Below are 13,203 nucleotides of genomic sequence, written 5' to 3'. Positions count from 1 at the left end.
CACGGACACTCTGGTGGTTTCCTTTAGACTCTAAAGTTTAGAGAATAATATGCGCAGTGTATCCCTCCTAATTCACGAACAACAGCTGGAAATCACTCTGCATTTGTCACCGTGCTGCCGGTGTGCACACGGAGAGGCTTCCATCATATTCGTCCTGCCTCTGTAACATACCCTGCTGCTGCTGCTGTGAAGCAAAGAGCTCTTTTCAGAACTTTTATTGGTGATCAGGTTCTATCTGAACTAGAAACCGCTGTGATCCATTATACATGGAATCGGTGTTCCATTTGTCCTGGAATGGAGATTAAAATTGTATCTATCTTGCTTTAAGCAGAGCTAGAATATGCAACCATGGATTTACCAAAACCTCGAGAAGGGCAGTTATTTTATCTAACCAAAAGATTCTTCCTTTTATAAGGACTTACCATACTGTTACTACACATGCATTTCAGTGTATTAAAACTGAGTTTACTGCTCAGCCACGTGACACTTGTAGAAAGACAGCACAGTTGTAATTACTTCTATTTCCTAGTGTTTTGGAAATTGAACACTAACTCAAATCAGCTTCGAGTTGATGATAATGACGATGACGGTGATGACGACAAAAACCCCAGTTCATTTAGCCTGCAGAAGCCGGGGAGAAGCCTGTGGTCCTCCATGGGAGTGTGGCAGTAAGGGAGAGTCACGAGGGGACGGTTTATAGGACGTGGGTTTGTACTGGATGATTTGAGGAGAGAGGAAGAAAATAGTGACCCCTTCTGGATCGGACGCTGTCGAAGAGCAGGCAGTTCAGCAGCTGGGTATCTCACAGGTACCTCAGTGATCTCTGTTGCGGAGGCGGCTGTCACTGGTGAGAGAGCAGCAATCACTCAGAAGGAGGGATGGGAAATCCGTTGCAGTCTGTGCCCTTCGGAGTAGCGTGCAGGATCCGCCGGCTGTGGGAACCACTCTCTGTGTTCAGTTAGGATCAATGCCATCTGCTCATCTGCGTCAAAATCCAGCGTAACTCATCCGGATGCAGCCTTTGTGATCGGCATTATTTAAGCCGGCCAAGCGGTCTGATGTTTTTGTGATGGGCCTCATGATGATCTTACCAAAAATTCCACGCTATTACACCACTCTCTCTTTGTTTTCCTACAGAAATACTGCTGACACTGAAGGTAGCTGGTTGCTTCTTTCTTCAGCTGACTGGGCTCACTTGCTCAAGATGCTTACCAGCCTGGAGAGCTGCGTCTATTTGTTTCGACCCAACCGACCTGCCATCCAGTCCCGCCAGAGCAAGATGGGCAGACGGGCCTGGGCCCCGCTGCCCCGGTAGAGTCCCCTCGCCCTCGGCTGCTGCAGGAGGAGCTGCCTCTTGTGTTGACAGACGGTCGGTCTGCAGCCCGCGTCCGGACAACTGTCAGTCTGTTCACTGCATTCACCTTAGTGCAACTTAGATCTCTCCTGCAAAGTAAATGTTGACAGGCAGACTTCATACCCGTGTCAGATTGAATGTATCTAAATGTATGTATTTAAGGAAAACACCCATATGCTCTTGTTCTGTTCCTGTCTGGTTCCAGACACTGGTTTCTTGCTTTGTTTTCCCTGGCTAACCAGTCCAGTCCAAAAGAGTAAATAAGATTTCTTCTGGGGGAAAGAAAAGAATTTAAAAAAAAAAAAAATCTAACTACAGATGTTTTAAGCTAAGCCTACATTTGGGATAAAAGCAGGGGAGACACCATGGACCACGCCCTATGTACAGAGACACCCAAGAAGTGAAGACCAAGAAATCGTAGTTGTATCTTTGTAGAAAGCTCTCAAGACCATGTCGGAAAGCGTTTCCAGTTACTGAACAGATGAAAAGGAGCCTGTGGGAGGGCTGTTAACAGTAACAAGTACTTTTTCCTCTTTTTTTTTTTTTTTTTTTCTGATTCAAACCAAACTAGTTCACCCAAATCATGACTCAAGAAGAAATAGTTTTCATTTCCAAATTCGCTTAGATCGATCCGACAGCCTGAATCAGCACCTCCTCTTGCCTCTGACCCTGCCTCTTCCCCTCCCCTCTGCCTTCCCCAGCTCTCCCCACTCTCATGCTTTTTTCTTTTTTTTAAATAAAAGCAACAGAAACCAGGTAAGCCCTTTAGTATTTCCTTACGTGTTTTGCCAGCCACTTAACAGTTGCTAACTCTTACATTTCAGAAACATGCATTCACTGGCAAGGAGAGGAGCAAAGTTAGGACTTGATACCCATCAGACTTTGGACACCTGCTTTGAAAGCATATTCATTCTCTTCCCCAGCAACACTGGTCCACCAAACAGGAGAAAATAATAGTGTGCTTAAAATTGACAGCAGACATCACGACAGAGCTCACCTCCACCATGTGTTTTTTATTTTGTTTTTTTAGCAGTGCTGACTAAGCCGAAGTTTTGTAAGGTACATAAAATCCAATTTATATGTAAACGAGCAATAATTTAAGTTGAGAACTTAAGTGTTTTAATTGTATAATTTTTGTGAGGTATACATATTGTGGAATTGACTCCAAAATGAGGTACTTCAGTATTAAAATTAGATATCTTCATAGCAATGTCTCCTAAAGGTGTTTTGTAAAGGCTGTCACGGCCTCGATTAGACCTGATTTGTAGACTTAAGACTTTTTATTTTCTAAACCTTGTGATTCTGCTCATAAGTCATTTATCGAATCTATATGATATGCAGCCGCTATAGAAACCGATTCTTGATTTTTATATGTTTATATTCTTTCTTAATGAACCTTAGGAAGACTACGTGTTACTAAGCAGGCCACTTTTCTGGTTGTTTTTCTTGCCCACTCTGGTAGGGGAACAATCTTTTCTTAATTGGCATCAGTTTCAGACAACTGTAATACCAAGAAACTGGTGACCCTTTTTGAGCAATTTCTCCCCAACCCCTAATACACATACTTTCTTACCTAAATTTCAGAATGATGTCTTTTTGATGTCTAAAAAAGCAAAGCATTTTATATCTCATTAGCCAGGCTTTTTAGGAACAGAGAGGTTTTTCCTTGAAATTTGATTCCGTATTTGTGGCAGGGTGAAAAATATACAAACTACCCCTATTTATACGTATATCTCCCTCTATATGTACAGATTATGGACGTATGGAAAGAGATATAGCCCAAAGACGAACGGTAAGTAGACAGTCTGAAAGTGTGGTTCCGTACTAAAGAAATTTTCGGAAACTTTGCATTTCGCTACTTTTTTCCACTTGAGGGGGGTCTCACTGCAGGGAGGTGGCCGAGGAACAGCACTTCTTGGGGGCCACCAGTTCACATGTCCCTCCTGAAAGGCTCTGCTTTTCTCAACCGAACCACTGGGTCGCCCAACTGTGACAGAAAAACACGGGCAGATGTTGGCCCTGAACTCCGTGTCCTCACTGGCACCACAAGGCTTATGTCATACACGGTGTAACGTGACCAGTTCCAAGTCGATCTCTAGAAACGCATGAATTAGAATGACTTTAACTTCACACAGCACGGAAGAGAAATAATGGAGTTTAAGCTGGATTTGTTTGTCTTGAGTTCTAAGTCCCTTTTCACTAGAACACTGTCCAAAAATACCTGTGTACCTGTTCTTGTTTATTCCTCCGCCCACCGTGTTCTACTGTCAGTCCCAGTTCAGACAAATCTGCAAACCTGGGATACTGGTAATTTGGAATAATTCATGATCATTACCGTTTTGAAGGAAAAGAGATGATCTGTTCTCTTACGGCGCAGATCCGGTCGTGGATTTTACATCTAATCAAGAGAAGAAAAGTCAGTCAGTGAAGGAATCCTCTGATCACATTGATCGTGATAGAAGCAAAAGCCAAATCAATCCCTCCATGATCAGTATTTCTCATGCTGTATACAATAAACTTGTTAGACTGAGTACTTGGTTTTCGTTTAATAGAACAAATAATCAGTGTTTTGCTTATATTACTAAATGTGAAAAACACATAACGTGAAAAGTATACATACATTAACTTGGTTGTGAAACTCATCTACGTGTTCATGTGACGTGGTAAGTTGAAAAAGTGAAGTGAGCTGTTTTCCTGCAATGAATTCGTTGAACTCAAAGATGAAAATGCCCCCTCCCACGTGTATCTCTTACGGCCTGTAACAATTGAAAGCAATGTTTTTGCAGTTTATGTAATGCAGTTTTTAATGTGTTTAAAAACGGAGTTCCTGTGGGCTTATTAACACATGAAATGGGTGGCACAGATCCCCTTGCAGAACCCAAAGATACACAATCGATTCTGAAATGCAACTTAAGCCATTAATTGTTGGTGTGAATTTAAAGTTTTCTAGTATTTGTACGGTAGTAGTATGCTGCCTAAGAGCAAAGCACTCTCTGCACAAAAGAAAATGACTGTAGTGGCTTCGATTTTAATTAGAATGTTCTCCCTGGTGTTTCCTTACAGACTAAAATGAAATCTTTTAAGTTTCTTACTACAGGTAAAAGCTATGTGCAAGAACCTCAAAATGCTAAACTCTAGCATAATGCCTTAGATCTGTTTTTAAGTCTTGTATATTCCTACATAGCTGTCCGATGTATTATATTTGTATAGTGAACTGTGTACAATTGTTTGAATAAGTGAATCATCACCGAACCCTTATGTTGTCAGCTGGTGATGAGGATACATTTCTTCAAACATTTAACTGTCTTTTTTTTTGTTTGTTTTTTCTCATGCCATTTGTGAGTTTTATTTGTACAGTTCCTCATGAAGTTGCATCTGAGATGTGTGTATATGAAAAGATTATACAAGGGTAAAATTAAGCAATATATTAACTATGGTCCTTCAGGAGAAAGCTTACAGTGTTTCAGGTTGTGATTTATTTTCGAAACGGAGCTGACTCCGAACATCACTTTTTGTTCACCTGCATTGATGTTTGTATTTCTAGTGTGAGCAGTTTATGCAAAAGGTAGCTATATCCAGAGAAATTTTAAATACATTTATGCAAGTTAATATTGCTTTGCTGGCGCTATTTGCTTATTTGATGTTAAATAATGCTATTGTAAATAAAGAATTCTGTTGTTATTGCATCATTTAATAAATTTTAATGCCTTCGGGTTTTACATGGCTTTGGAGGTTTTCATGTGTTTATATTGTACCTTCATTCATAATAATTGCAGCTAAATATAAAATTACCTGACGTGTCATTTAATAATTTCCAGCGTTCATACAGTAGTTGACACTGTTCCCAGCAATGTTAACATTTATCCTCTCAATGACCCATTTTCTAGATTTTCAGTTTGAAGCCAAGAGGGGTTTGTCCTGCTTAAGGTTATCTGACAACTTCCATGGCAAATAGAGGCCCGATCTAAGTGAGTCCTAAACGATGCTTACCACTGCCCGTCCCCACTTCTCCAAAAACATGTACGAGAATAATGTGGACTTCTGACTGGCTTGTTTGTTAAGGTCATACTTTACTTTATGCATTAGAATAATCACGATGGTTTTAATAGATTGGTTTGTTAATAGTTGATAAGCAATGCAAGTATAATACTTAAAACCCAGGTCATAAACTACGTGAAATATTATAGTAAATATAATACTATACAATTATTAAAGTATACCAGAAACAAAATGAGTGATTAGAAAAACCTATGCTACTAACTATATTAGCAAAGCAAAAGAAGAAAAAAACATGATTAACTTAATAGATGCTGTTTGATAAATTTGCATAGGATAAATTTCAGCCCACATTCATGAGAAAACCTCAAGGAAAAGTAAAACCTCTAGGCAAAGTAAATGTCCCAAAGTTATTTGAAGTTATCGGATACAATCCCATTGTAATACATCTTACTTCATGGTGAGATATTAAAAGAATTAAAATCAGAACAAACTAAGGAGGCCCACTACCCATGCTAAGAATTTAGGCATCGCTAGTAGAATAGAAGGGGTAAAACATTTTCAGCCAATTTGACCATCTATAGGGAAAGCCCAGATGAATCTACCAACCAGCTCTTGGAAGCTCAGTCAGATGGCTGGAACATAACAAAAATCACTAACTTCCATTCACACTAATAACCAATTTTTTTAAATCCCCATTTACAATAACCAATAAACAATGATTATAAAGTAGGATTACACCTAACATGAAGTGTGGAAGACGTTTGTGAAGAAACTGCAAAGTTTTACTAAAAGATACAAAAGACCTGGAAAAGGGGAGGCATGCCATGAACCTAGAAAAGGAAAGCCCAATATTATACATCAATTCCTGCCCCCGCATTATTACAATTCCAGTGCAAATCCAAAAAGTAGGATGCATTTGGAAGATAAGATGTACAATAATGGAAACGTTATAGAAGAAAAAAGACTTCTAAAAACATTTTATAACATACTGGTGAGTACTGTAGAGTACTTACATGGAAATGGCTAAATACATCAGAAGAACAGTATAGAGCCCAGAGACAGGTCGCTGTATGTAGGTAAATATATGATAGAGATGCCATTTCTTATCAGTAGGAGTCTCTGTTCTAAAAAAAAAAAAAAAAAATGGTGTTGAGACAGTTGGCCACATTTGGAGAAAAGAAGTTAACTCCCTACCTCACAATATTAACAAATTTCATATGGATCAAGGGTGTAAACATAATGAAATATAAAATTAGAAGAATACATGTTTACATTGTTGGAAAAGTGAAGTCATTCTTTAAAAGACAAAACAAAGAAATTAAGAATAAATTTATAAAAATTTCATATTCTATCAAAAAAGTTAAACTGAAGACACAGCAAGTGTAATGGGAAACAAACTAATGTTAAGAACATAAAGTTCACAAAAATAAATGAGAAAAATAATAGGCAGTAAGTAAAGATTATGAACACATAAGAGTGAAAAATGGCTGCTAAATATTAAAAGATGCTCACCATCACTAGCGATCAATAAAATGCAAACTAAAACAATACGGGGGCTTCCCTGGTGGCGCAGTGGTTGAGAGTCTGCCTGCCAATGCAGGGGACACGGGTTCGAGCCCTGGTCTGGGAGGATCCCACGTGCCGCGGAGCAACGAACTAAGCCCGTGAGCCGCAACTACTGAGCCTGCGCGTCTGGAGCCTGTGCTCCGCAACAAGAGAGGCCGGCGACAGTGAGAGGCCCGCGCACTGCGATGAAGGGTGGCCCCCGCTTGCCACAACTAGAGAAAGCCCTCGCACAGAAACGAAGACCCAACACAGCCATAAATAAATAAATAAATAAAAACAATACGGAACTTTCTCATTCATCCATTTGGCAAAAAGTTAAGTTTAGTATAGCCATGAATACTTCCGTGGACTTCAGTGGGACTATAAATTCTCTGACCTCCAAAGCGAAGGTCTGTATAAGTTTGGTGAGATTGGTATTTTTTTGAATTTTGGGTAGTCCTCATCACTGAAGCCATATGCCTGGAGTTTTCTGGCAAATTGTTTAAAATGTCCTCCTCTTTAAATCCACAGCATTCTTTGAGATGTCCTCTTATCCCACTTACTGCACATTTGAACCTTTTTTGTGCTTGTGCTTATTTTTTCATTTATTTTGGCAAGTTTTTCTTTTCTAACTTCTTAAGGATGTATGAACAGCTTATCAATTTTCAACCTTTCTTTCTCTAATACATGTATCTCAAGATTATAAATGTTCTTCTGTTTACTGCTTTTAGCAACATCCCACACATTTCATCTACTTTATCCTGTCAAAGTCTCCAATAATGGCTTTGAGTTTTTCTTTTTCCTCTTAGTTCTGTCAATTTTGTCTTCCTGTAGTCAGAAGTGGTGTTATGAGGCACATAAACATTTCTTCAAGATGAACTGGCCCTTTTATTGTTACATAATGCCCTATTTTATCTCTAGTAATCTTATTTTCTTCATCTGATATATAAGCATGTTAATGGTGGATTCGTCTTGCATGCTATATCTTTATTCATCCTTTTACTTTAAACCCTGTAAACAGCATGTAAGTAGTCCCTTACTAATTTTTTATCTAGTTTTCTATCAGTAAGAGAAAAGTGTTAAGGTCTCCAACTATGATTGTACATTCGTCTCTCCATTTAATTATATCATCTTTGCTTTTGTATTTTGAAACATTGTTATTAGGTACATATATACATAACAGTTATATGTCCTTTTGATAAATTGACCCTTTAATCATTCGGTCAGAGATCAGAAAGTGAGGAAGCATGACTTGTAAGAATCTGGGGGGAAAAAATGTTTCAGGTAGATCAAACAGCAAATACAAAGACTATGAGATAGAAACCAGCTTTGATGTCTGAAAGACAGCAAGAAAGTCAGTGTGGCTGGAGAAGATAACTGATGGGGTGAGAGGTAGGAGATGAGTACCAAGAAGAAGCCAGGGGCCGGATCATGTAAGATCTTATAGGCCAAGGCAAGGAATTTAGATTTTATTCTGTGTATTGAGAAACCATTGGAGAGTTTTCAGCAAGGGAGTAATGTGATCTAATTTGTATTTTTAAAAGATTGGCTACTGCGTGGAGAAAAGTCTGTACGGAAACCAGCTAATAGGCTACTGAAGACACCAATTAAAAATGGAGGATTGGGGCTTCCCTGGTGGCGCAGTGGTTGAGAGTCTGCCTGCCAATGCAGGGGACACGGGTTCGAGCCCTGGTCTGGGAAGATCCCACATGCCGCGGAGCGACTAGGCCCGTGAGCCACAACTACTGAGCCTGCGCGTCTGGAGCCTGTGCTCCGCAACAAGAGAGGCCGCGACAGTGAGAGGCCCCGCGCGCCGCGATGAAGAGTGGCCCCCGCTTGCCGCAACTGGAGAAAGCCCTCGCACGAAACGAAGACCCAACACAGCCAAAATAAATAAATAAAGTGAAAAGAATCAAATTAAAAAAAAAAAAAGGTTTAGCAGTTGAAAGCAAATGGAAGAGTGCTAACTCATTTTGTAGACCTGACAAAGCTGAGTGCTGAGCCAAAGTGAGTAATGGCAAGAAGCAAACAAAGTTTCACTGTGGAATTTCTCAAAGACTCGGAAATGAGCAGATGCCTTTGGATGTGGGCATGAGAAGCCTAGTTAAGAAGCTGGCAGATCCACTCCAAGCAAACAACCTTCCCAACCTGGGCAGCAGAATTAAGGTGTATTCTCCAGAAAAGTTTAATGGGGATCAGGGGGTGGTACCATACTGAAAACAGGATATTATTAGGTGAATACTACAGTTAGAATGTTCACCAAATTAGCTTCCTGAACACACTCTCCTGCCTGGTCGCCTAAGTGTCTTCACAAGGGAATCTGAGCAGCTGCAAAGGCAAGACACACAGAGACTAACATCTCCGGCTGCCCATGAAAAATCCCAGGTCACCTTACAGCGAAGCCCACAACTGGCGATCCTGCCCACGTACACTAAGCTTCCAAACATCTTTTAGTGCCTCTGTCTAAAACACGAGTACAGAGCCAAGGATCACCATACTCCATCAAGCCGTGACGCGAAACAGACTGCAGCAGCCATGAACACACAGCCCTCAGATCTGCTGTGCAGGGAAAGTGTGATCAGCCCGGGGCCCAGCTGCTACACTACTCGTCCCCCGAGGCGGCTCCCAGCCAATAAGTGGGTGCAGCAGGAATAACAAGGCAGACACCCCCCCCCCCCCAGGAGATGGAACTGCTCTCATGAGCAGTTTTGCCTCAAGGACTCTACACGGCCTTGCCAAGCTTTCTTAGAATTCTGCTGCACTCTAAGGGATCTTCCTTCCTCTGGCCTGCTCTGGATTCCTCCCTACTTTCCCTCACAAGCATCTCACCTAATAAATCGCTTGCACATCTAATGGCATCTCGGCAACCGCTTCTTGGAGGGTGCAGAGTAACATAAGTGATCTAAGAAAGCGGGCAGTGAGATGGGGATGTGGGAGAGGCTCACTCAAGGCCAGTAGAAGAGGACATCATCTTGGTCAGCAAGTATGACACAGACAGTCCTTGGCACAAGGTGGTGGCTCAGTTGCCAAAGATTTCACTGATGGGGACCTCGGAAGGCGTGCCAGTGAAGGGGAAGGCTACAGCAGGTGGGATGATGCAAGGCATTCAGAAGATTTGGGGGTGAGAGGATGCCTACAAAGACCGTGGAGAAGGCTGGTCACTGCCAAGTTGGATTGCTGCCCTGCAGAGGGATAATGAGGCTGATGAGGGCCGTTTAGGGGCAATTAACCCTAAATAAGACTACAGAGCCTCCGTGGCAGCACCCAGAGAACCTCTCCTGCAGTGGAAGAGCAGACACAGCTGAGTGGCAGGCTAAAGAGCTTATTATTAGAGCTTTCAAATGCTCGATTAAGGCAGGTTTGTTATGCAAAAGGCAGGGCCCTGGTAGGGAAACCTGGGACCCTGAAATGTGGGTAGAGACATCTAGATGGTTGCTGCTGATTTTGAAGCCCCCAAAACTCTGGGCTTGCAGAGGGGACACACTCTTCCCTACTAAGAGCTATTGACTTAACATCTATAATCAAAACAGGAAAGAATGGAGAGCAGTAGCCTGAATGCAGTCTCCTCCATAAGAAGTCATGGTCCCTTGTTCAGTTCTCAGACCTGAGCCAATTTTCAAATCTAAAACCCATTGACTGAACAGATGGCCAGGTTGTTAGGAGTAAGAACCCTGCTACACCATGGCCAGGATCTTTATCATGATGATTCCCCAGGCTTCTCCCAAGGGAGCTACAGTCATTAACTTGGGTGACTCTACACTGGGGGAAGGGGAAGAAGCAGACACTTGGAGGATTATGGGCACAGGATCTGAGTTGATATTGACGTGCGAAAACAAGCATCATCCTGAACCTCTGTCCAAGTGAGCGTCCAAGAGACCAGGTAGTTAATGGAGTCCTGGCTGAAGTCTCACTCACCGTGGGCCCATTGGTTCCATGGACCTCCCAGGGGGCATTTCCCCCCCAGTTCCCCAAGTGTGCAAGAGAAATTTACCTACTTGGCAGTTGGAATAACCCCCGTATTGGGCTTCTAGACTATAGAGAAAGCCCAATGGAAACCGCAAAACCGACTTCCAGTCAAGGCAGTAAAACAAAAACAATATTGATTTGGGGTGAGGAGGGATGGTACAGATGAGCACCACCATCAAAGACCTAAAGGATGCGGGATACAGTCCCTGTAATTCACCAGCGTGGCCCCCGGCGATGCAGCCTGGAGAACAGCCATAGGCCATCCCAGATTTAACCGACTTAACTTCTTGCTCACAGCTCCTGTGCTGGAGGTGGTACTGTTGCTGCAGCAGATGAATAGGGCACCAGGTACACAGCCAATGACTTGGCAAGCACATTCTCTTTTATTTTGTAAGGCTTTTTTGTGTGTCTCAGAATTTTTTTTTTTTTTCTTATATTGTGGCTGCACCGTGTGGTTTGTGGGATCTCAGTTCCCTGACCAGGGATCGAACCCGGGCCATGGCAGTGAAAGCGCCGAGTCCTAACCACTGGACCGCCGGGGAGCTCCCTCAGAAGGTTTGATTGAATGGCAGACAGTATGTGTAAGTCTGGGTAAACAGCACAGGTTTCCCCAGCTATCAGAAAGAGCATCCCTATGCAACTCTGGTAATCTGAAATGGCACAGTGAAGAAGCAATTACCTTAGGACATGTTGGGCTGCACCCCGCAGGCCTCCAAGGCCCGTGCTTGCCCAGCTTCAAGACCAAAGAAAGAGCCCGGAGTCAGCAGCAGAGACATCAGTAGTTTAACGGGTGGGGGAGCTTACACGTCTGAAGCAAGGTCCCTGAGAGACACCCCACCACATGCAGCTGCCAGCGGATAGGACATGGCGGCAGTCTTCGCTCCATGGGTGTGGTGGAGGGGGGAGATTACCAGTTACAGGGGAATCGACGTCAGGTGGGCTAATTAGTTACCAGGGAAACCAGTAGAGGGGCACACCCCTCACCCCTCACCCCCCCCTCTTTTTAATAAATTTTATTTATTTTTGGCTGCGTTGGGTCTTCGTTGCTGCACGTGGGCTTTCTCTACTTGCAGAGAGCAGGGGCTACTCTTCGTTGCGGTGCACAGGCTTCTCATTGCGGTGGCTTCTCCTGTTGCGGAGCACAGGCTCTACGGGCGCGGACTTCAGTAGTTGTGGCACGTGGGCTCAGTAGTTGTGGCTTGTGGGCTCAGTGGTTGTGGCTCACGGGCTCTAGAGCGCAGGCTCGGTAGTTGCGGTGCACGGGCTCAGTAGTTGTGGCTTGCGGGCTCTAGAGCGCAGGTTCAGTAGTTGTGGAACACAGGCTTAGTTGCTCCGCGGCATGTGGGATCTTCCCGGACCAGGGCTCAAACCCGTGTCCCCTGCATTGGCAGGCGGATTCTTAACCACTGCGCCACCAGGGAAGCCCCTCACCGCCCCTTTGATTAGAACAATCACCAGCTGGGCCTGGGGCAAGTAGTAGGAAGGTCAGTCCCGTGGGCAGGTGCAGGTGAAGCAGGCACTGGTCGGGCAGGGGATGGACGAGAGCAGGAGAACAGCATCCTGAGTGGCCTGGCCACATGCTCCACCCCTGCGTGCCCTGCACGGCCCTTCCGATCTTGGTCCACCCCTCTTCTGCGATATCCCTGGAGTCAGGTACGTAGGGCACTGCAAACAGATACCACAATACAATACAGACAGCAGCAGCCAAGGAGTATCAAGGGTGCAACACCTAGTATGCTCAGAACAGTCATTTGCCAGGTTGTGGGCTAATTTTGGAGCCAAGCGCCTACTGGGTCAAAGGAAAGGGAGTCAACAGCAGCAGTGCCCTGTCTGGTTATAAGGAAGGCAAGGCCACCCCTGGTTTTCATAAAACCAGAGCCACCTCCTTGGGGAGGGGAAGGCCCAGCTGTAAAAGAAACATGCTGGTGGCCTAGCCAGGAGTCAGCAGCCACAGTACAGATCTATCGCCCCATGTTACGTTGAGTGCCATTAGGGGTGGACGCATTAGGTCTTTCCAAACAAAAACAGTAAATCCCACTGGTTGGACTTGTGTGTCCAGAAGCCAGCCTATGCCATTCCACACAGCACAGCCCACGTGGGCTCATGCGCAGCCAGTTGCACGGTTAACATTTACCAGTGGGGGTCCTTCTAATGTACTGGCACGTGGGACAGGAAGGTGGTGAGTCCTCTTCCCCATGGTCAGTAGTCCCCGCATGGTCACAGTAGCCGGGTCGATTCTTCATGGAAGTCCAGGGGAGGACGACAGCAGCACCTCACTGCAGACCCAGCAGTCAGACTCATCTTGCAGTGAGGCCAGAGTCGCTGCTCAGTCCTCAGAT

At 43.9% G+C, this 13,203-nt stretch overlaps 1 protein-coding gene across 5 annotated transcripts in view; it reads left to right on the top strand.

The window, feature by feature from the left end:
* Positions 1-4,975, top strand: part of NCOA2 (nuclear receptor coactivator 2) — a 269,141-nt gene extending 264,166 nt beyond the window's left edge. For 4 of the 5 annotated variants that reach the window (XM_068525333.1, XM_068525334.1, XM_068525335.1 and 1 more), the window contains exon 23: positions 1,138-4,975. In XM_068525333.1, coding sequence (XP_068381434.1) covers positions 1,138-1,149 — 12 coding nt within the window. In that variant the 3' untranslated portion in view covers positions 1,150-4,975. The remainder of the gene's footprint in view (positions 1-1,137) is intronic. The other variant, XR_011070653.1, reaches the window with a different exon arrangement.
* The last annotated feature ends 8,228 nt before the right edge of the window (positions 4,976-13,203 follow it).

This window comes from Eschrichtius robustus, chromosome 17 (assembly GCF_028021215.1).
Source record: "Eschrichtius robustus isolate mEscRob2 chromosome 17, mEscRob2.pri, whole genome shotgun sequence".
NCBI classification, from domain to species: Eukaryota; Metazoa; Chordata; class Mammalia; order Artiodactyla; family Eschrichtiidae; genus Eschrichtius; species Eschrichtius robustus.
The sequence above is the reverse complement of the archived record's forward strand: the minus strand, read 5'-3'. Positions and strand labels throughout refer to the sequence as shown.